The sequence below is a fragment of the Staurois parvus genome, unplaced genomic scaffold (genome assembly GCF_062004578.1).
Source record: "Staurois parvus isolate SC_StPar_1 unplaced genomic scaffold, SC_StPar_1.0 ptg001051l, whole genome shotgun sequence".
Lineage (NCBI taxonomy): Eukaryota > Metazoa > Chordata > Amphibia > Anura > Ranidae > Staurois > Staurois parvus.
The window spans coordinates 5,339,138-5,363,799 of record NW_028318847.1 but is presented as its reverse complement, the minus strand read 5'-3'; the positions used below and the strand labels follow the sequence as shown (position 1 = coordinate 5,363,799).

The following is a 24,662-nucleotide window of genomic DNA, read 5'->3' as shown; positions in this document are numbered from 1 at the left end:
TTGATGCAAAAATGAATACACCCCACAACATCAACTACTACATCTAATATTTTGTATGACCTCCATGATTTGTAAGGACAGCACCAAGTCTTCTAGGCATGGAATGAACAAGTTGGTGACATATTGCAACATCTATATTTTTCTATTCTTCAAGAACGACCTCTTCTAGAGCCTGGATGTTGGATGGCGAGTAATGCTTCACTTGTCTCTTCAGAATTCCCCATAGATGTTCGATTGGGTTCAGATCAGGAGACATACTTGTGTACGGGCTTTAGGAGAGACTTCCTTCGTGAACAACACCCATGCATGCTGTTCCTCTGCACTGTACGCCATATTATGTCATGGGAAACAATCATCCAGTTTGGCTTCCTATTTATTTAGTTAACTGCAGTGAGCTTGCATGGCGATTTTCTTCCACCCTTCCAGGGGCGGACTGACCATTTGGAAACTGCCCGAGGGCCCGGGGTCAGTAGGGGGCCCCATGAGATGCCCCTGGTACCTTTTTCGTAGGCTTTTTTGAGTTTGGGCAAGGACACAGGGGCCCCATGATCCCCTATTGCCCCGGGGCCCCATGAGTTGTCAGTCTGCCCCTGCACTCTTCTCATCAGAAGACACTCCTGTCGAGGTGGTAACTTCCATAGACAGCCTGGACATCTCTGTGAGATGGTTGCAGTTCCACCTTTGTTAAATTTTTGTTTCACTTTTGCTGCAGTATTTTGACTGATAAGTAAAGCTTTGCTGATCTTCTTGTAGTCTTCACCTTTCTTGTGTAAAGAAATTATTTTCTTTCTCAGGCCTTGTGACATTTCTCTTCCATGTGGTGCCATTGCTGACAGCATGGAATGGGAAGGGGTTTTCTTTGTTAAGTAACGCCCTTTTATAATCAACTGTCTGCTGGACACCTGTTTAATGAATTAGTAGTTCACCTGTAGTTGAATTCTTGTTATTTAGGATATTGTTGTCTAAAATTTAGCTTTGCTCCTAAGACTTTCATTGGGGTGTATTCATTTTTACAACATGGTCTTGAATGAATTTCTTAGGAAAAATAAAATACTTTTTTGTGTGTGAAAATGCTTCAAAGTAGTTATGTGAAGAAAACCTAATTAATTGTAATTTAAAAGTTATATATGGTTGTTTTATTTAGGTACATCTATGGAAGCACAAAGGTACCAGAGGTTAAATCTTGTCCACTAAAGTCTGTCCATATGATCTGCACCCCAGTTCCGGAGTGTCTAGTCATGTCTTCTGAGCAGGAGAAGTCTTGGATGTTCCTGACAGCGGTAGCTGAGACAGAACAGGAGGTGAAGAAGAAATATTCGGAGGGTCTTACTCTGGTTGATGAGAATCGGCTGTACTCCTCACATGAAGATTCCTGGACACAATTATGGGAGGGATGCTGGATAGAAATGGAAGCATCTCTGGCTCTCAGACAGGCTGTCTATGGTTGTCTTTATTATCTCCTGAGCTCCTTACCACCGTTGGGCTGTAATGAAATGTTCAATGGAATTAGCCCTGGAGGTCTCTCTAATGGTCAAAGAAATGAAGATTACTGGGGACATGTTTTCTGGGATCAGGTACGTCTAGGTATGAAATAACCAGGCATTGTATGCTTTCTTCAAAAATGTGGAAAACTCTGTAATTCGGGAGTCATGGCAAGCTTTGGAAATCATTTTCCCCTGACTCTTGATCAGATGCTGAGCAGCCGTAGGACAGTTAAAAAAGTGTCCAGTAGACTCAGAACTGCTTGGCTTTTTGGTGCAGCACAAACAGAACCTCATTTGTTTTCTAAAGCTTGGATTGTTTGCTAGTGATCACATACAAGTGATCAGCAGTCTGCCCGTGATTGCTGCATGAAAAATGACATGCGAGTAGCCACAATTAGCATTGCTTTCAACGGAGCTGCCTCCCACAGCTAATCGCAGAAACCTCTGCTGGGGTTTTCACATCTGATCAGAGTACAGAAGCATTCGTGGCTGTGAATGCACTCTTAAGCCTTATTTAGCACTGCTTAGAGCTAAACTCCAACTTTTCCTTTCGGTCATGCACAGTTGTACAGATTCCTGTCCTGTGGAGAGGAGTCTGTACAACTGAGATTCTTACTGTGTGCTTTAGAAGCTGCAGCAAGTCAGATAGGGCCCATCTCATTTTCTGGCAGAACGTCCAGCATTATCTAGCCCTTTATTCCATAGCCTGAATGTCTCTTGCCCACCCCTTTCATTTATTGGGTTTCAGTTCTTTCAATCATAGAGGCTCAGTATCACATGTGGGCATTGCTTAAAGCAGTCTCCATGCAAATACAGTCTGTCTGGGAACACCCACTTCTGCAGACTCACATTCACCAATCAAGGAATTTTGATATTTACATATTTCCTCCCAAGAGCCAGCAAACTTCTTGTATCAGGGCTGAAGGATACTGTTATGTTTTCAGAAAGCTATATACAGCACCACTGTGGCCCCTCCCACCAGCCATGATCTGTCTACATTGCTCAGAGAAGTACAGGAACCCAGTTATAATGTAACAGGGTCTAAATAAGGTATCTCTGAAAATGGAAATGCTATTAGTAAATATTCCATGGGCATGGTGATAAGGAAGGAAAAAGGAACCATGCAAGGCAAAATATAAGCAGATTTAAAATGCAGAAGAGACATGCTTTGTCTATTCTACATTAAAGCTACTTACCTGTCTGTCCGCCTCTGTACAGTGAGCCATGCATGTACAGCTCACTGTACAAGTTCGGCAATGAACTTGACTGAACTCCTGCGCATGTGCAAGAATGATGCCATCCCCACCTGGCCAATGACAACAGCCCACGCTCAGGACCTGGAAGCAGCAAAAGTCAAACAAATTACCACTAATGATTATTCCAAGTATAGATCTCTGCTGTTTACTGTAAAAATTCTAGTTTCACTGATGCCGGAAACTACAGGCAGTGCTCTTTTTTTGGCACTGCAACTGAGAACTGTGGGTCTTGTACAATACAGGGATCCTGTCATTCACCTACCCTTTAATCTCCACCATCCATTCACAAAATGCCTTCTATTCTGCTCACAGAATACAAGGTACTATGTGAATGGACAAGGAAAGAAATTGAGCCAGCAAAAAAAAAAGGATCTCTCCTTGTCTATTTACAGAGCATCCTGTATTTTGTGAACAGACAAGGGAGAGGATCCATTTACTGTACAAAACATGTGGCTTTCTGTAGTTTTTGGTGTCAGCAAAGCTAGGATTTTCACAGAGCAAAGATCCACGCACAGCATAATTACCATTGAAGGTTACTTGTTTGACTTGTGATGTTTGCAAAAATAGAAAACTTTTTTTTGGAGTTATGCTTTAAACTTTGAGATGAATGAAGAAGCAAAGCCTACCTGCTCTGTATTTCAGTTTTTTATCTAACCATTTCTATAGAACACAGTTTGTCCTAGTTTATTTCATCTGTAGTCTGGTGATTTGAGAACCCCTGCTTGTGATGCAGGAAATGCATTCCCAAACACAATCATTGAAAGCCCCTAGCTGTTTCTCATGTATGGAAAGCAAAGTATCACAAATAATTAGAACAAAGAATTTTCTCACAGCCACCATCAGGGTGTAAAGTTGCCCAGATGTTTGATTGTGGTTGGAAGGGCAGCACAGTGGCTGAATGGTTACAACTTCTGCCTGGCAGCCATAGGGTTCAAATCCCAGCTATGGCACCACCTGCCTGGAGTATGCATGTTCTCCCTGTGCTTGCGTGGGTTTCCTCCCACACTCCAGACATGCTGGTAGGTAAATTTGTGTATGAGTATTTATGAATTTGAGTTGGGGACCTTAGATTGTTTGCTCCTTGATGGTGAGGGACTGATGTGGATGTACAATTTATATGTAAATTGATAGCACCACATAAGTAACTGTAATAAATAATAATGATGAAGAAAGCACAGGCTTTGGAAATAATCAGTAATTTAATCTCTTAAATTTGGTTTTAGTGGATTGCAAAGAACTCAGTTTCAGGTAAAATAGGTTCCTGTTCACAGCAGAATATGGTGTCGGAAACTTATGTTGTGTATGCATTTCCTGCACTGCATTCAAAACGCACTGCAGTTGTGTTCTGCAGCAGGTGTCAATTGTAGGGATATTGTAATTATATATATATATATATATATATATACACACACACACACTGTATGTGGTGTATTCTCAGGTTATTGAGCAGGCCAGGATAGGACTGAGCTAGATGTATTTTACACAACAAAAGCATAGCCAAGGACTCTTTGCTATGTTAATTTTATGCAATATCACCTTGGTTCTTGGGGCCAACTTGTTACATTTCAAAAGAGATGATTTGTAAACTTGCAAGGGTGATAAAATGCAGATAGCTCAGTCAGAATTGAAAGGACTTGGTCAACATCTACTATCTAATAACATGAAAAGGTGTATTAAGTATGGTAAATAGTATTCTTCAAAGGGTAACATCTAATTATTAGTACAAGAATGTAGTTTAGGAAATATCTAGACAACTTTGATTAGAGTTATGACTACAGCTGTCCAAGCCCAAAAGGCATTACCTGTCACCCAGAAGATCAAAGGGGCTCCTAAAAGTGGCCAATCAGAGTGCTTGTGAGAAAGTGAGTCCTCTGAGGGTTTCTGATGGTTGCATGAATATTCTTAATACCCTGTCATCTGCCTTATCTGTACCTCTTTTTTATGAACTGCCGCTGAACAGATTAAATGCATCTCTATGGAAAAGAACTGTTGGACTAGTTGCTGCAGAAAAGTACATTTATAAATATACACTGGTCATCAACTCTGTTTTATGGATTGTCGTTGAGCCCATTAAATCTCTCTGGGAAAAGAAATGCTATATTTGCTGCTATATTTGGCATGAGATAAGACAACATCAATGTAAGTTAATGACACCCCAAATGTAGTGCATTTGCCTACACCATATTGCATGGTACAGAAGTACCATGTGATCCGCTTGCAGTCCAGTGAGATTTAGCCTATTCAAAATGCATGGGCTCATTCCTGTGTGACTCCTAGTGTGAACCAGTCCTAGAACTGTCAGATTTTTTCACAGGTATAGTTTGGTGCCCTGACATTTTTATGCGCTCATCATGGAAATTGCATACACTGTACAATTTAGTATCAGAAGTCACCTTTCACATTGTAAAGTGTTTTTAGATTAACAATTGTCTTTAGCATTGTGTATAAATTAATTTATAGTTTTCCAAGTTTTTTGCTAAAATATCAATTTTGTCTGCACTGCAAAAGGACACTTGGCTGTATCCGAACATTCTGCTGTTTTATCCAGAGATGGCCCGTCATATACTTAAATACAGGATTCAGACACTGGCAGGAGCAATGCAGAATGCTGAACAGCAAGGATACAAAGTGAGTACCATATATATTATGTGGATTTTTTACATTGTTTATATGAAAATAAAATGAGCTTGAGCTTACACAACTTTTTCTCACAGTCCTGTATGGCAGAGCAGGGATCTGAATTTTATCTACTACAGTTAAAGTGTATCTAAGCCCAAGAACAAATATGTAATTGATTATATCTTGCCAGTCCTTAGCTGTGATAGCTGCATTCATTTTAATTTTTCAGGTTTAGAACATTTTTGACAAGTACAGAAATATCTGTTGCTCTTGCCAGAAATCGAGTGTTTGTCCCTTCTTGTGAAATGCATTGGAAGCAAATTTGTGTTCTCTTTCTTGTGTAAACTACTAATACCATCACCCTCACGTAAAGCTGCCCATTACACTAGTAGAATATTGTGTGAAAATTTTTATTTTAAGAAATTTCGTTCAATTTTCTATTTAACTAGTGGAGTCATTTTCCAAAATTAGAGGGCGCAAGATTACATTTTTTTCTCAAATATGTGGTTTTTGTTCAGAAAATTCTATTTATTCCAAAATCAAATGTTAAAGGGACACAACATTTAAAAAAATAGTTAGTCATGTGTTGCACTCCAGTGTGCTCCCAGTGTAATATCTGCATTGTTCATGCTTCAGAAATATTGGAGTTGCACCTTAGACAGAGTTTTGCACCTCTTGTTGGTGACACAATGGGGTAGATTTACTAAAACCGGTGCACTCACAATGTGGTGCAGCTGTGCATGGTAGCCCATCAGCTTCTAACGTCAGCTTGTTCAATTAATCTTTAATAATAAAACCTGGAAGTTGATTGGTTTCTGTGCAAAATTGCAGTAGATTTTGCATTCTACAGTTTTAGTAAATAACCCCCAAAGGGTCCACTAAACCTTGTAATGAGGCAGAGGTGTGTAAATCACACACATTTTGTCAGTTAAAGCAGCTCAAAAGCCAAACTATGATTCATCTGAATAAAATTATGAGAAAGCAGGTGAATTGATTTTTACAGTTAGTATAATTGTAGCACTACCGTTGTAGGAGTTGCTAAAGTTTTGGGTCCCCCTATAGTCCTGCACAGTCAGGCAACACGCATTATCCACAGACTTGCATTCTGGAGGCAATAAACAGTCCTTAAGCTTGGTTTTTAAGTTTTATTAGGGGTATTGAACTTGGATGGGGTAAGGGGTGTATGGGATGCCCAAGGAACAGTAAACTGAGGACAATTTCCTGGCAACTGTATACAAGTCTACAATAGGAAATTCTCTTCTTGCAGAGCCTTCCCACCTCTCTTGGTGTACCACCCCATATATATCCTCTTCTTTACCCAGCTGTCTGGAGGAATCCCTGAACAAAGGGAACCAAAGCCACCACTTTAAACATAATAGTCCTGGGTGTAGAGCTAGTCAGGTTTCCCACCAGGATGCCCTCTCCCCTTGTTTGGCTCAGGGGATACATGGTTACTCACTCAGTTCTTGTCTGTGAGCTGGTTGAGTTTGTGGCTGCCTTCAGGCCTTCTACTGGGTTGACTCCTTTCCTGGCTCCACAGATCCGGGGACCAATGAGGCAGAATGATCCTCCTTTCCAGGTCCCAGCCTGTAGGTAGGCCCCTCCCAAGTTCCTGCATCTCAGCCTTCCTCACATCTTCCACCCAAACTCTCCTGCTGCTGAGCAAAGATGGCACAGTGTTGACATACATTCATATACACGAGTCATATAAATTAAACCAAAGTTTTAATTTAGTTAATGTTTGCATGCTAAAAGAAAAATAATTTTTTAACTTCAAATTGTAGGGTGCCAAGTTCCCCTGGGAAAGTGCTGTAACAGGATGTGAAGTTTGTCCTGAGAAAATCTATGGTGATCAAGAAATTCACATCAATGGAGATGTTATGATGGCATTTAAGCAATACTATGAAATTACAAAGGTATGTGAAGAGAAATGTCAATTTACATATTAAGGATCTTCACTTTTTGAGTTCAGTTCCACTGTAACAGCTCTTTTTGTCTATTTCAGGATTTAGATTTTTTTGTTTCGAGTGGAGGCTGGGATGTCGTGAGTTCAATTGCAGACTATTGGTGCAGTAGAGTGGTATGGAGTAAAGAGGAACAAAACTATCATATAAAAGGTAGAATCTAAAATGAGGCATGGTGGCATGTCTACCTAAGTCACTGTGTACTACTTGGCTGAGCTTACAAATTAATAAATAGCTCTGATGTGCTCCAACAGTCAACCGTCTTCTAAAGTTTAAAGGGCTGTTTTAGTCATTACTAGTGTCATTTCTGACCCAGATCTGTACAAGGGTAGCTAATACCAACCAGGACCATTATATTCCTTTAACGTAAGCTTAAAATCAACTTTGCTGAATCCCCAGTCATCGTAATAAACATATGTTCTAATTTTATAGGAGATTGTGACATGTTCACTGTTGTGAGGTAGGCTTGCATATGGAAGAAGAACATGTCATGATGTGCCAAGTATAATTTGAGGAAAATAAATATCACAATGGTAATGAAAGAGAGGTGGAACAGGTTTAATGAAAAACTGTAAAGCAAATCTGTTTAACCACTTGCTGTCTGCCCTGTAGCAGATTTACTGCTACAAGGCAGACGTTCTGTGCAAAATCACATATATAAATGTGATTTTGCACTTCCACCATTCACCTGCTGCCAGAGCACCGCAGAAGCTGATCAACAGGTGCTGGCTAATGGATGAGCACCTGTTAATTGCCGAAGAGACTGACAGAACACAGCTCTGCATATGTAAACAAGGCAGAGCTGTGTTATGCCAATGGCGATCTGCTAGATTTTATTCAGGGAATAAAATCTAGCAGATTGTCTAGTAAAAACAGTACACTCTACGTACAAAAACATGGCTAGGCAGACAATTAACTCTTTGATCGCTCTAGATGTTTACCCCATTCCCAGCCAGTGTCATTAATACAGGGACAGTATATTTGTATATTTTTAGCACTGATCACTGTATTAGTGTCACTGGTTCCCACAAACTGTCAATGTCAAGCTGTCCCCCGCAATATTGCAGTCCCGCTATAAGTCGCTGATCGCCGCCATTACTAGTATTAAAAAAAAATTCCAGTTTATATACCGTCATTTGTAGACGTTATAAAATAAAAAATAAAAACCTCTCTCTGGTTATAGAACCATGCGACAGTGACTGTGATAGTGGAATATCCCCCCAGAAAGAGTCTGTTACGTTCAGCCAGGGTTGGCAGATTTTTGTAAACTTTTTAGGGCAGGCACGACCTTTGTAGATCAGCTTGTATTTAGGCAGGTCAAGATTAACCATTCAGTAGAATCTTTGTATAGAGAGCAGAGTGACACTTTTCCAGTTCAACAAGACAAGTTTTCTAGCATAAAACAGGAGCATACGTATTAATATTCTATGCTGAGTTTGAGGTACAAAATCATTCAAAATACCCAAAAGGCCAACTTCTGGTATACATGGAATTGGCAAATGGAGAATTTTGTAAAAAAAAAAAAATTCAAGTGGTCTTGCCAGTACGAAGCAAGAGCCGGACAGGCCCAAAACATGTGCAACAGATCAGCACCCCAAAAGCCACGAGGACAAGAGGTCGCGATACTAAACCAATACGGGCCATTCTTTTTTTTTACCAAGAATATGTAGTAGAATTAATTTTGGCCTAAATTTATGAAGAAATTAGATTTTTTAAATATTTTTTATTGGATATGTTTTATAGCAGAAAAAAAAAATTATATATATTTATATATATATATATATATATAAATGCCAGTGTGTTTTTTCATTTATAGCGCAAAGGGGGGTAAATCTTCCAGATGTCAAGTGGTTAAATAATGTGCTGTGTCACCCATTTTATTTGCATCATATTTGAATTCAGCTGATCTGAACGTCGAGCATGCTTGTTGTTTTGGAAAATATGCTGCATGAACATGGAGATGCATTAATAATTACACAGAAATGGTGCTGGTCCCAGCTAAGGAGAATTGAGCTTCGACTGAGAGATTTTGAAAATCTAGGTTAGCTGACAGCCATGCCAACCAGTGTAGATGAGATAGGCGGCTCTCTCAATATGCTGGGACGTCACACTTCAGGCTTTACAATGTATTTATTCATCAATGCAATTCACAGAGTACAAATGGAGCTAACGTGTTTCGGGAAAAAAGCTACCCCCTTCATCAGGGCTAGTATACAATGAAATATTTAAAACAAATAAATATTTCATACTCAAAATAAATGTAGTAATATTGACAAAGTTCAAAGGGTTTGTGGTAAAATTCTGTACATTGCTATAAAATTTCAGAGGCAATAATCTGGTGGAGCTGTAAAAGACTATTTACCTGTTTGGAAAGAATTATATGCCATGGAGATTTATATAGTGGTGTGATTTTGGTGTGGGTGTCGCTAATGTACCATCTCCTAGGTATAGCAGGCATAAAGATTTTGAACATGTGGCACAGCCACATATGGGAGCTTTGCAGAGGCTATTGTTCTATTGAGGAGGGAAACCAAATGGAGAATGCAACTAATCTGAGGTAGTGGATGAAATCATCTCTGGCTTGGAACTGGTTGCTGGAGCTCTAGTGAGGCTACGGGTGATATAACAAACAATGTCAAGCATGGGGATGGACTGAGTATGGAAGAGATGGGTATAAAAAAGAGGAAGGGAGAAAACAAATGGAGGGGTTCAGGAGTGGTGGTGGGGTGTGAGGGGTTTATGGTGGTTATAGTGGTGGTGGTAGGGGGTGGTTTGGGGGTAGTGGGGGAAACAATAAAGAGGATAAAGAGGATAATTGGGAACCTTGGGGTAGGGGAAAGGACAAGGGGACGGGGATGGCATGGGTAGGGGCTCATCCAGTGGCTTTCATACTTTCTGTACCATGGAAGAACAAAGAAAAAGAAAAGTGTAGATCAGGAATTTTTACTTCTGTCTGACTTATGATTAAAAATAAGAGACAGTCAACTAACTGACATTTTCAGAAATGTGTCTCCAGTGGCAGTATCCAATTTTCTCCCAACACAGGTCATCTTTAAATGAAAGAACAGATTTTCTGTCTTTCTCCTAGAATATGAAAAGCCCCTGTGCAAACCTTCCTGCTGCTGACAACAGGGGTTGTTCCTTCTCCCATTAATCATCCATTGCACACACACCTCTATACAAACCTAATGTGGCTCTCATTAATATCATATGGGTTCCTAAGGTCTTTGCATCACACTGGAAGTATGCAGTAGTTGAAGCCTCACCATTCCTCAGTTGAATTGTTCTTCTAATAGAGTGAATAAAAGTGTTGCAACTCCCACCAGTTAGCACCTGGGGGCACGGACATGGGTATTACCCTCTGTAGGTGTAAGTAAGTGACTAATCATCAGCTTTACAGTGACATTTATCTCCTTCTTGGCATAGGTGTGATGCCTCCAGATGAATATCATACGGGTGTTGATAACTCTGCCTATACAAACGCTATTGCTCAGATCAGGTACTTTCTTTCCTTTTCTTTCCTTTCCTTCAGTAAATTCATTTAATAAGGTACTGTAGAGAGAAATGGCCAGTCCAAGCACAATCGCCAACTATGTTTTCATTTACTTTATTATTAATATTAGTAAATAGTGAAGCAGGAATGGATACAATGATATACAGGTCTTTGCAGATGTACATTGCCTTATTGAATAAACCTGTTATTCTTCTAGAACTATTTAATTAAGAATAATCCATTCTGGACATTTTAAAGGCTAATAGGGGATTGTAAAGAAAAGCCATGGGAAGCTGTAGATTACCACGGGCGATATGTACTATTGCAAAAAAAAAATATATATATATATATATATACAAGGGGATTATACAGAGGGGATCTCCTGTAATGAGATTTTGAAAGTGACTTGGGAAAACCACCAATCCTTTTAACTACATACTAATGAGATGTCTTTAAGCTGTATGTTGTGTTATGGAACACTATGATTCTCACTTACAGTTTCAGTGACACCATATTTTGGCATCACATTCATTTTGCATTATTGCTTTGTTTAAATACAGCAGCTGCACTCCAATCTGATTCATTAGAACTTTAGAAATTAACGTTTTTAGATAGTTTTGGCCGCAAAACCTGATTTTTTTTTTTATTCAGTGTTGAAAGGCCTTAAAAATTAAATCATAGATATAGCAGCCACAAGAGATCTAAACACTCAGAAAGTGTTCTCTTCTAAATAAATATATAAGGCTAAAGCTCTCAACTCCCCGCAAATTGGCCAGTGTTTTTGTTTTTGCCACACTGTATTGTCTAGAAAGCTTAAAATGCAAAACAGTTCAGAAGGTTAACTACATGTCCACCCAATATCCCTAATTACTCTCAAACATTCTAAATTTAGACTTCAGGTATGTGTTTGGCAGAAACTGTCTAGTGTCAGGACAGTATGCAAGGACTTGGACAGGCAGCAAATTTAAAGAGAATATGCAGATTTTTCCCTGCATTAGAAGTTAGAGTATTATCTGAAAGACAATAGCCACAAATATTGTTAAATGGCTGGACAGCAAGTAAGCAGGTTGGTAAGGCTGCAGTCTAAAAGGGAAATATCAGGTACATTGTGTTTTGAAATAAACAGTGTATTATTTCCATAGCTATATACACTGTTCAAAACAATTAAAGGGATGCTTTTTAATCAGAGAATAGCATCAAGTTAATTAAGCTCCTGGGCTATTGATCTGGTCAGTTAAGTAACAGATGGGGTTGTTAATCAGTTTTAACTGCTTTGGTGTTAATTAAATAAACAGGTGCACTAGATGGGCAACAATGAGATGACCCCCAAAACAGGAATGTTTTTACAGGTGGAAGCCAGTGACATTTTTTCCTTACTCATCTTTTCTATTTTTCACTAGTTTTGGCTAAGTTTCAGTGTCACTACTAATAGCATAAGGCGAAACCTGGACCCTACAAAGGTTGCACAAGCAGTCCAACTCCTCCAGGATGGCACATCAATACATGCCATTGCCAGAAGGTTTGTTGTGTCTCCAGCACAGTCTCAAGAGCATAGAGGAGATTCCAGGAGACAGGCAGTTACTCTAGGAGAGGTGGACAGGACCGTAGAAGGTCCTTAACCCATCAGCAGGACCGGTGTCTGCTCCTTTGTGCAAGGAGGAACAGGATGAGCACTGCCAGAGCCCTACAAAATGACCTCCAGCAGGCTACTGGTGTGAATGTCTCTGACCAAACAATCAGAAACAGACTTCATGAGGGTGGCCTGAGGACCCGACATCCTCTAGTGGGCCCTGTGCTCACTGTCCAGCACCATAAAGCTCAATTGGCATTTGCCATTGAACACCAGAATTGGCAGGTACACCACTGGCGTCCTGTGCTTTTCACAGATGAGAGCAAGTTCATCCTGAGCACATGTGATAAGACATGCGAGGGTCTGGAGAAGTCGTGGAGAACATTATGTTGCCTGTAATATCGTTCAGCATGACTGTTTTGGTGATGGGTTGGTGATGGTCTGGGGAGGCATATCCATGGAGGGATGCACAGACCTCTACAGGCTAAACAATGGCACCCTCACTGGCATTAGGTATCTGGATGAAATCCGTAGACCCATTGTCAGACCCTACGCTGGTGCAGTGGGTCCTGGGTTCCTCCTTGTGCACGACAATACCACGGCCTCATGTGGCTAGAGTATGCAGGCAGTTCCTGGAGGATGAAGGAATTGATACCATTGAATGGCCCCCACGCTCGCCTGACCTAAATCCAATAGAACACCTCTGGGATGTCATGTTTCGGTCCATCCGGCACCGCCAGGTTGAACCTCAGACTGTCCAGGAGCCAGTGATTGTCCAGTGATGCCCTGGTCCAGATCTGGGAGAAAATACTCCAGGACACCATCTGTCATCTCATTAGGAGCATGTCCCGACATTGTCAGGCATGCACACAAGCATGTGGGGGCCATACAAACTACTGAGCACCATTTTGAGTTGGTGCAATGAAATTTCAGCAAAATGCACTAGCCTGCTGTATCATATTTTAACTTTGATTTTCCAGGTGTCTTTGAATTCAGTCCTCTGTCGGTTGATAATTTTAATTTCCATTAAATGATGGGGCATTCTTACGTTCCTAACACATTACCCAGTCCATATCAGTATAGATATTCAGCATGATATTTTCCACATTGAGATCTGATGTGTTTTCAAAGTGTTCCTTTAATGTTTTTGAGCAGTGTATATTGTTCAGTGTCTGGACAGTATGTAAGTGGGTTCTTTATGCCACAATATAACAGGGAGAGATGGGGCAGGTTGTACATTGAATTAAAAATTAATTATATTATTTAAGAAACAATAGCCACTCATATTGTACAGTGGCTGGACAGTATGTAGCCACCTTGGCCAGGTCACAATGTAAGAGTGGGAGGCAAGGCAGATATGCTGAAATAAAGATTAGAGTTTATTACTGTATTTCACAGAAAATAGCTATACATATTGTACAGAGGCTAGACAGTATATAACCAATATGGTTGAGCCGAAATGTAAGAGAGAGAGAGAGATGGCAGGTTGTATCCTCTGTAACATGGCGTCTGGAAAACCTGTGATGTTGTCCAAAATAGTGTTATAAGATGTATTTAGCTCCACATTTTCTAAAATATTCATTAAGTTCCTAGAGCGAAGAAATCTAGAGCTTTACCTCATGTTGTTTCAAAAACATGCACTGGATCTGGTTTCAATAGGAATCCCTACGAAATTTGGGTGAATTGCTAATCCCATGGACCATGTTTTGGCTTTAACTTGACAGGTTCAGGTTTATAGGTACAGCTGGTCCAAGCTGAGCTGAGGAGTGTGTTTGCATGTCAGCTCCAGGAGAGACACACTGGGCTGAAAAACTAAGGCAACTGCATATGTGATAGGAGCTTGTTTTATGGAAAGGAACATCATCTGGAACATGGAGCTTTGTTCAGGTCATAAACTAAGTAAAGTTTAGATGAGCAGAAGGTTGCTTCATATTAATGTCATACATCTACTTTGTTGGATACACAAAGTAAATTAGATGAACTAACTTGTCAAATTTACCCTCTTACCTGTCAATCAAGGCCTGAGAGGAGGACCGAAACATCTACTGTATTCCAACAATCACCATACTATAGGAGGTACAAGATGCACAAGCAAACTAAACTGGAGCCTTTCCCCTGCAGGGCCCCCTAGTAGCAGAAATGCAGATTTCTCTTGTCTGAGGACTGCTATGAGAAGTACGGTGTTACTTGATTTGAATTCCAGAATTTGCTTGTCTTCAGCTGAAAGGACTTTATATCTAAAAGTCTCAGAATCTTTCATTAAGGTGGTCATGTTCTATAGTTTGAAACCATGTCATATATATATTCTTTATCATTTTAAAAGAACATAATCCATTTCTTTTCCCCCCCCAATTTTTATGAAAAAAAAACAAAAATGGCGCTTTGGAAAAAAATGTTTCCATTATGTTTTTCCCAGGCCTTCCCATCTCAGACAACTGATCTTTGTTTCTGGTCAGAGACTCCCTGAAAGAAGCAAAGCTAAAGATAACAGCCTGCAGCATGCTCCTTCGAAGATATTTGCAGCATCCCTGTTTTAAACTGATAGGTTTCCTCCAAGTTATTCATAGACATGAGATAACAGTCTCTTCACATGGCTGGTGGCTAATGGATTCAAGGATGTGCACATAACAGGCAGCTTAGAAAAGCAGACATGATATAGTTTCTGTGATACATGTATGCCATCACCTTTGCTTCCCTGACCTAGGCCTCATGCACACTTGAGCTTAAAATTGCCTGTTGTACATATGTATTTATAGGAGTTTAGAGGCTGAAAAAAAGGAACAAAAAACATCTGATGCGCCTTAACATGAGTAAAAGCGTGTAAACGTGTCTCAACATTCTTCAGCGCTAGGCACGTGTAGCTCTTGAGCTTTTTTTTTTTTCATTTTAATGGGCAGAATAAATTAATATTCTGGCCAATTAAATTAATAAACACCCAAGCACATTATGCGCCCAAATGCGCCTAAACATGCTTGCAAAGATACGGCTTAGGCATGTTTTTGAAGAGCCCCAATGTGCACGAGGCCTTATTGCCTATTGTCAATAGAGTGGTCTAAGGAGTCACATGCCTGAGGGTGGTTAGATTATTCCTGGACATTATAAACAAATGTACAGATTAAAAGATCCTATATCCTCATCATTCAGGAATTCAAAAGAAACTAACTTAGACTCTATTAATTCCTAATAATATTTAACGTAAAAAAAACAAGCCAAAATTTAAACATCTTATGTAAAATACTTCCACTAGAGGGCACCAACATACTCTTAATAAATTATAAATGGATATAGAACAGCTTATATTTAAACAAGTCACATGTAAAAAATGTCTGCGGCATTTTTAGCCGCAGGGTTGTATAGCACCAGTTATGCATGATTCACAAAGCTGCATGAAATCAGCATATGTTTGCACATTTGTATTGTGTTTTGCAAAAAAAAAAAAAAAAACTCCTTCAAAGGCATGTTTTAGTTAGGTGTAAGTGGTAGTAGTAGTCATAGTTAGCAGAATTTCTAGGAAAGTTTGAGTAAAGTTGGGCATAAGGCTGAAAAAAAAAAAAAACAGATTCCTCCATCCACACAAATGAGGTGGATGGTGGAAATCCCCAGCCCCCCACCCTAGGGACATTGTATTCTGACAGCAGCTCCTGTTGCTGTCAGAATTGCCTGATCAGCAGCTGCAGCCACTGATCAACAAAGGTTTTTTCCATTGCATTAATTCCACTGTGTTAATTCAACTTTTGTTGAGTGGGGGGACACATACAGATCAAAATTCGGCCGATCCTAAGTAAACTGTCCGAATTTCAATCCGTCTATGACACCTTAATAGTTAAAACATAAATATTATTTGAATAGTGTCCCCATGGCAATTAAAAAAGAAAAAATCTGGTGTCATTTAAGCTCAATATTATAAGTACACCTTTAGTATTAGTATTGTATGCTCATGATTAAACATTATATATGTAAGTCACAGCCACATGTGCATAGGAAAGTTTGGGCTCCGCAGCTAACCCTTTCTTATCCAGATGAAACTGGCTCCAAGGTAGTTGTGTGCACCATATAGGATGCAGTGACAGTAATTTCCAGTCCCTTCAGTCCAGGGGGCATGGCTGGAGCGGTCATTGGATCTTGCAGGAGTCTGGGAGTCACACAGTTAGGAGGGAAGAGGGAGCAGCACAGCTTTTGAACAAACAGCAGATGCAGAAGTAAATGGGACAGAAAGAGGTGAGGCTGGAGTTTGGCTCGGATTCCAACAGTAGAATGCAAACTGTGCAAAAGGGAACAATTTTAAATATGCCAAGTGGGTACACTAGTATCTCATAATTTAAATGCGGCAATTATAGTAGAACTTTAGTCAGAATATAAAGTCCTGCTAGATGACTTCAGGCTGGCTCCTTTTGCAGGCATAGCTATTAAAAATAAGTGTCTATAATGTTAAAAACCCAGTAATACACTGTTTCACTCTGCTCTGCACATGCTAAGTTGCTCTCTAATTTTAGGCATTGCCAAGTCTGTAGAGGCCGATCTGTTGGCAGCTTTAAAGCAGAATTAAACCCTCCTATCCTTTACAGCCAAAGAAGCTGCTTCTGTTTGATCTGCAACTGCCATGGTGCTGCACATGTGAACAGTTATGACACCAGACATATGATGGTTTGATAGTTTGGTTGAGGACACAAGCAAATATGACAGTTAGCAATCCCAGCATTCCAGGAATGTAACTGTTTTTGAAACTGTTAAATCAATGGGTTTAGTTCCACTTTATGGTTTACTGCTGTTCAGGTGCTTCAGCAAAATGGCAGCCTCCAGCAAGAGGAAACTGGAGCAATGCTGGAGGTAATTTACAGCATACACTAATTTTAGTAGCGTAATTATTAATGTGTATAAGTAAAGGCAATGTTGGTCACTCTAAATATAACAAAATACCCAATGTCCAACTAAAAATTTAATTATAAATTTCTCCATATACCCTGATGGAGTCTTCTTTACGTCCACCAGTTCTTAGTGATCCTTGAATTTCCAATACTCCTCAAAGCATTTGCTTTGAGGAGTACTGGAAATGGAAGGATCACTAAGAACTGGTGGACGTAAAGAAGACTCCATCAGGGTATATAGAGAACTTTGGAAGGACTTTATAATTTCGTTTTTAGTTGGATATTGGGTATTTTGTTATATTTAGAGTGACCAACATTGCCTTTACTTATATCTGTGGCCTCCAGGGTGGAGGTATTGGTGCTTTGGGTCTGAAGAGTTTTTTTCACTGTAGGTTAGGTGTGGTTTTGTTATATATAATTATTAATGTGGAATGAATGTTTTTTGCTAAAAAACATTATTTTTTTTTTGCCAAGTTGTTATGGGTAAAGTTGCACTTTATGTCATGATTTATATTGATGTCTTTCTATTTCTCTCTTGTTAGTCAGTTGAGGTTTTTTCCATGATAACGCAGTGGATTCTGAACACATCCACTAAATCCTTTGTAGCTTTGTTAACAGATGCGTATTGCTCAGACCTTCCTGCAGTGACATGCAGGTACAAAATAGAAGCAACACAGGAACATTGGAGGTTTGAACTTTTCTGCATCTTAGACAGTTAGATCTCTGTTGGCAAGTGTTTATACAGATAGGGTTTTCCAGCAAAAATAGGTGTTAGAGGGTAAAAACAAATATAAAAAATATTTTAATGCTTACCATAACTGATTTAAATGTCTTTGTTTCCTTTGACAGTTTAAACTTTTCCATAGAACTTGCTAATGAATTACAATATCAGGTCCCAGAAACATGGAAGGATGTGGCAAATAAACTCAAACTGCCTTTTGATAAAGAAATCAACTACCACCCTGAATATGACAAATATTTTGTAGGTAATTGATGCTGTATAAAATACACCATGGCAAAGCATGAACAGCCATATGAATGTAGTTTGTGTACCTGTGCACAAAATTTACAGGGAAGAAAAAGAAATATGTTTTACAGATAAATGACTGTTGTTATTCAAGCAATGCTTGAGGGGTCCTGATGTTGAAGTTGAAAAACTGAAGAAATTAAAGGGACATTCATTTTTCACAGCCAGAGAGGTAGACGAGCTTGCAGTCGGCCCCTTAGGCTTCATGCACACTGCGGCTCAAAAAAGCTGCTTCTACAGCTCTTTGAGCTTTTTTTTCTCTGCCTGTAAACTCCCCTCCATGTTAGCCTATGTATCTATGCACACTATAAGCGTTTTCAGGAGTTTAGTGGCAGGAGAGTTTAGAGGTAGAAAAATAATCACTTGTGCATCCAGGAAAGGAGCTTTTGCGCATAAAGAAATGCGTGAGTTAACTAGGTGCATTCCCGCATTCCACCATTAATGCATTCTTTTAGACAGAAATCCTGGCCAATGTGTTAAACCCGGGCGCAGGAATGCGTAATAACGCACATGAATGTGCATTAAAAATGTGGCTGTTCACTGCAAATTTTCTGCTGCTAAACTCCTGAAGGAGAAAAAAACATGCAGCGTGCATGAAGCCTTAGGCGTCTTCCACTGAAGAAGATGGGTGCTTTTACACCCAGTACCATCCTTGATAACACTTAGGGTTCATCCAAAGAGGCTCTCAAACTACATGCAAGCCAAACACCTTGTAGAAATAGGAAGAGATAACCTGTCCGCTGCACACCTCGCCCTGCCCAAGTTGTTAGCAGGTAAAAGCAGCCTCAGCTCGATTCATCTAAGCCATGCTCCCAACATGTTTTGCCCCACCTCTTGGTCTTAATCATGGAAGACCACTCAGGCCGGGTGAGGTGTGTGGTGGCTATCTCTCCCTATTTCTACAGTGTGCTTTTGGGTTGGATGAACTTTACCGCAGCCTGCACCCTCAGTAGTCCGTGGCATCCAATTAATCAGACCTTATTAGCCTGAGCAGGGGCCACTAAGCATTTATTGCAAGTGAAACACTTCTTACAAAATAGCTCCACAGTCCAGCACTTTAGCCAAAGTTCCATATACAGAAACACTGATAGAAAATTAACACTGGCCATACACTAGTACAAGTTTGTTAGAAATGTTTCATTTTTAGATTGTTTGTTCCATTGTCTAACAATTAGTAGGGTAAAATCGTTGTTTGTTTTCGACCACAGTAATAAGAAAAACTTGAAGGAGCAGGATAGAAAGTGTTTTTGAACAAATTTCTAACAGTGAATGTGTTTTTTGTTCGGTAAAGCCCAATTGTTCCAAAATTGAATGGTAAAAGAAAATTAAATTTTAAAGTACATTTGAATGACATTTGTCAAGTCATCAAATGTACTGAGAATTTCCTTACAAATTTTCATGTTTATATTTGTACTGATGTTCATTAGAAAATCGACTAGTGTATGGCCAGCTTAATGCGAAGAAGAAGGTTTCCAGTAAGCAATCAAAGCTGAAATTCAATGCCAAAGCCATCTGTTCCACATGTTCCACAATGAAAGGGCCAATGACAGTGGTGGTTAGATCCTGTTTTAGGAATTTTGCCCAGTCAGACATAGTTTGAGAAAGCAAAATCACAGCCAGAATTGGGTGCAAGGCAGTACCTGCCAAAGATAAGAGAGTTCTAGGAAAGGTTTCCAACTACTTACTGGTTGGGTCTTTAAAAGCAGGTGTATCCTTCCTCTAGAAAAGGTCACATTGTTAAGGAAAGGAATGGCCAAATCCGCAGAAGGAACAGACCACTTCTCAACAGAATCTGCACCAAGTGGCTAACAAGCACTTAGGGGAAGTAAACAATTTACCAGGGTGCTTCCAGTCTTCCTGTAGAAAATGGAAAAGTGGGTGCGAAGTGAACAACTTTGCTGCCAAAAGAGGGACTATATGAGCCTAGGCTGGAAGCACCAATGGTGCAAGCAGCAGGCTGATCCCCCAGTTTTCAGGGTGTTACCCACTGCTTCAAAAGGGTCGAAAACTGTGTTTTTATAACTTGAGAGTAAAACAGCCCATAGATTATGTGATTTTCTTTCCTTCCACCTGTGGAACATCGCTTGATTCCCCCATCAATACAGTCAACTATTGTGTTCTGCCAGTGGTAGCCTTTCTGGCTGGCAGAACACAATGATTACTGCTAGTGACTATAGGTACAGGCAGTAATCTCATGTAAAAAATTTGACAGCCTAGTTGTACCAAAGTCAATCGATGGATCAAATTGGGTACAACTAGCCTGTCCATAGGTGGATTGAATCTCAGCTGTCCCCTGCTGAACCCTTCCGACATTCAATCCATCTATGGCCGACTTAGCAGCAGCTAATTTAGCCAGAACAAAAGCTAGCCATAGACAGGTAGTGTTTTTTTTGTTTAGCAAGTGGGCTGAATGGAAAAACAAATAGATTCCTCTATGCACACAAGCGAGGTGACTGCAAGGATCCCCTCCCCCCACCTAGACATTGTATTCTGACTGTGGGACTCACTGTTGTCAAAATGCATCAGTTGGCAGCTGCAGCCGCTCAACGACAAATGTTTTCCAACTTGTCTGCTCAACAAACGTTGATCAAACAATTGACTTCTGTTGAAAAGGGACTACCACACGCTGATTGAAATTTCGATCTGCCTATGGACAGCTTTAATCTGGAAAGAGCCCCATTACAAACCAAGTTTCTGAAAGTCACAGGCTAGCCCTGCAATTTAAATGGCAATTGGGCTGTTGATAAGAGGTACCAGATCAATTGTAGTATACAAAATATTATTTTAAAAAATATCCTTTTTTTAAATTGTTTTCATTAAAGTTTTTCAAGTTTACAAAAGTAAAGAAAAAGTTCAAGGCACTTAGTCAATACATAAAACAGTGGAGGTGTATGCATAACTTTATATACAGTATATAAAATACATAGGGGTAACAAAAAAAAATCTGCTTCTAAAGAAAAAAGAGAAAGCAAAAACACAATATACTTTTATTAACATCACATAAAAACATTTTAAACTCTGTTGCTGACAAATATTTCAATGTGTTGTCCCAGTTGTGCAGGTTTCCTCCTCCAGCACCAATAGCCATTTATGTATTTGAACATTTGATTCCTCATACATACAACACATTTTTTATAATTTTATTGCTAATGTGGCAAGGGAGTAGAGATGTTTCAATGCTTTTCACAGATAACACAATCCGCTTCTTCATAACTAGAAGTGCAGATGTCTCTAAATATAAACTTTATATCAATTATACATAAATAATTAGTTATGTTGTATTGTCTGAGTCAATAAATAAACATCTAGTTACCTGCTTATATGGTCATGAACTCAACTAGATGGGTGGCGGGCTTTAAAGGAATATTATGTAAAGGTGCAAATACACTTTAACATATTTTTTATAATGCAGTATTTTTATATCATGTGCATTTGCTTTTACAGGTGAGAAGGTGAAACAGGCAGATGTGGTTTTGCTTGGTTACCCTCTGATGTTTCAAATGACTCCTGAACAACGCAGAAATGACCTTTTAATTTATGAGTTAGTAACAGACCATGATGGCCCTGCTATGACATGGGTAAAAGAATTTGTTTTACACTGGTGACTTTATGAACTTCTACACTGATCTTTGCTTTAATGATTGTAGGTAACAATTTTGTTTCTCATAACTGTATGAGATTATTACAAAGTCTTTGTATTTAATACACAACTTTCTTTTTATTTACTTTACAAGCCTTATATTTTTTTTCTCTACATTTAAACCCTGCCAATAAAGGCCCATTCATACCTTTGCATGCGTTAACACACACTGCGTAAAGGCAGTGTAGGACATTGTTTGTCATCATTCCCTCAATATAATAAATAACATACCAGTGCTCTTTTTTCACTCATCTGCGTCTTGTGTTGCACTATAGCATATGCACATTTGTTGTTACTGTGTGCTTTGGGGTGGCATTTAAAATAAATGACAACACACCTCAACGCACATATATTGCACACGCATACATTTGAATCAAGGCTAACATATGACAGTAAGATGACTGTTGTAAATACGCTTAGTATTGTTAGGGTATTTACCAACCAGTGTCACTGTTATATTTACTGGTCAGCTTGGTCTGCACGCAGATGAATATGAAAACCTAAATGTGTGTGTGTGTACAAATATATATGGAATACTGAAATACTGTAATGATCACATTACACGTTTTGGTATATGTATAAAATATGCAGCACTAATAACCTACAGAAAGCAATCACATAAATCAAGGTTTATATAACATATAAGGTGCTGAATCCCACTGGGGTGGGATTTATAAAATGACTATTGTGATAAAGTCAATAAACTTGTTATGCAGAATATCCGTGACTCCAGTGGTAAAGTCAGTAAACTTATTATGCAGAATATCCGTGACTCCAGTGGTAAAGTCAGTAAACTTATTATGCAGAATATCCGTGACTCCAGTGGTAAAGTCAATAAACTTGTTATGTAGAATATCCGTGACTCCAGTGGTAAAGTCAATAAACTTATTATGCAGAATATCCGTGACTCCTGTGATAGTGGAAATGGATATAGATTGCACTAACCAGATAGCGAAAACGCTTGCACATGGAGTATATAAGACCTACTCCTGGTTCTCTGGATCTGGATCACTGCAGACGGTTAAGGTCATCAGCGCAGCAGCCACCAGGTGTCATATATCCGGATATGGTAACCAGCCTCCAGAGATGTCGATAACAGCCACCAGGGGGATCATGTGTACACAGTGATTAGGTGCCCCTAATCACTGTATACACACCGCATGGCCTTTATGGACGGCCGGCGGCCATCTTGGTTTTTTATGTAAGTGTGATCCATCTTTTATATTCTAATTTCAACTATTAAAGAATACTACACCATTGGAGGCTTTCTCTGGGGCTCTTTTTTGTTTGTGAGCCCCTTCTTTGAAGGTGATTCCTGATTCCTGCTGACCTGACACATGACATTGTACATGATCCCCCTGGTGGCTGTTATCGGCATCTCAGGAGGCTGGTTACCATATCCGGATATATGACATCTGGTGGCTGCTGCGCTGATGACCTCAACCGTCTGCAGTGATCCAGATCCAGAGAACCAGAAGTAGGTCTTATGTACTCCATGCGCAAGCGTTTTCGCTATCTGGTTAGTGCAATCTATATCCATTTCCACTATCACAGGAGTCACGGATATTCTGCATAACAAGTTTATTGACTTTATCACAATAGTCATTTTAGAAATCCCACCCCAGTGGGATTCAGCACCTTATATGTTATATATACCTTGATTTATGTGATTGCTTTCTGTAGGTTTATTAGCGCTGCATATTTTATACATATACCATTTTTGATTTGTAAGTCTTTGAGGTTCGCCTTTATATGCCAGCAGCTACTTTCACTTTACTATTCACCCAGCACTTGATTATTTTTGTTTTACATTACATGTTTTGTTCACATACAGCTAGAATACAAGATTTTTTTTTTGCAACTATGGTCCTTTAAATTACATCTATTATTTTGTGTGACTAGAGATCAATAGAGTGCCATGCAGGTGTACCTCGGTTCTACGAAAGCCTCGGTTAACGTAATTTTCGGTTTAAGAATGAAAATCCATTGAAAATAATGCCTCGGTTTACTAATTTGTTTTGCAATATGAAGCAAGTTTCCCCAGGATGCCTTGTGCCTGGGAGGTTTATAGCACTGGCCCTATGCCTTTAAAGTGCACTTTATAAAGTGTTTTGAACAGATAAGACTTTTTTTTACTTTTTTCTGACCTCCGAAATGAATTAATTTGTTTTCAATGCATTTTCCAATTTTTTTTTTAATCATGTCCCTGTACAGTATTTATGACTTTAACTACTTCCCGCCTGGCCTATAATAAAATGATGGCCGAGCAAGCCTCTGGTACGGCGTCATATGATGTCCTTCCCGGATCACGCTTTGCACTTGCCCGCAGGGCCACGTTGTAGCGAGATCTGTCCCCGGCTGTGTACCACGGACACGGCCGATGACAGATCTGTGTACCAATCACAGCAGGTCACATGACAGTTGTATACATTGGATGGCTTCTTTTCATGCCACCCATTGTATACAAGTGTGTCTAGCTGTGAATGGTCACAGTGGTCAAATGCACAGGCTGGGCCAATCACAGCCCATCTGTGCCATGTGATTAGCTGTGGCCAATCACAGCTAATTACAACAAAAAAACCTGAATGAATCAATTTCATTCAGTTAAATGCTTGCTTATAGCAAAGAAATTCTTTGCTTTAAGCAGTCAAATTGTGTAAAAATAAATAAAAATACTGATCACTTCCCTAAAGTAGTACAATGTTACTATGGTAACATTATACTACTTTGGTCATAGTGTAATA

The 24,662-nt window shown here is 39.5% G+C and overlaps 1 protein-coding gene across 2 annotated transcripts in view; it reads left to right on the top strand.

Moving 5' to 3' along the window:
• The window catches only part of PGGHG (protein-glucosylgalactosylhydroxylysine glucosidase), a 42,195-nt gene that overhangs the window by 4,673 nt on the left and 12,860 nt on the right, over window positions 1-24,662 (top strand). For both annotated transcript variants that reach the window (XM_089658102.1, XM_089658103.1), the window contains exons 4-10: window positions 1,145-1,574; window positions 5,249-5,368; window positions 7,144-7,275; window positions 7,365-7,476; window positions 10,750-10,822; window positions 18,101-18,237; window positions 21,723-21,856. In XM_089658102.1, the coding sequence (XP_089514228.1) occupies window positions 1,145-1,574; window positions 5,249-5,368; window positions 7,144-7,275; window positions 7,365-7,476; window positions 10,750-10,822; window positions 18,101-18,237; window positions 21,723-21,856 (1,138 nt within the window). The remainder of the gene's footprint in view (window positions 1-1,144; window positions 1,575-5,248; window positions 5,369-7,143; window positions 7,276-7,364; window positions 7,477-10,749; window positions 10,823-18,100; window positions 18,238-21,722; window positions 21,857-24,662) is intronic.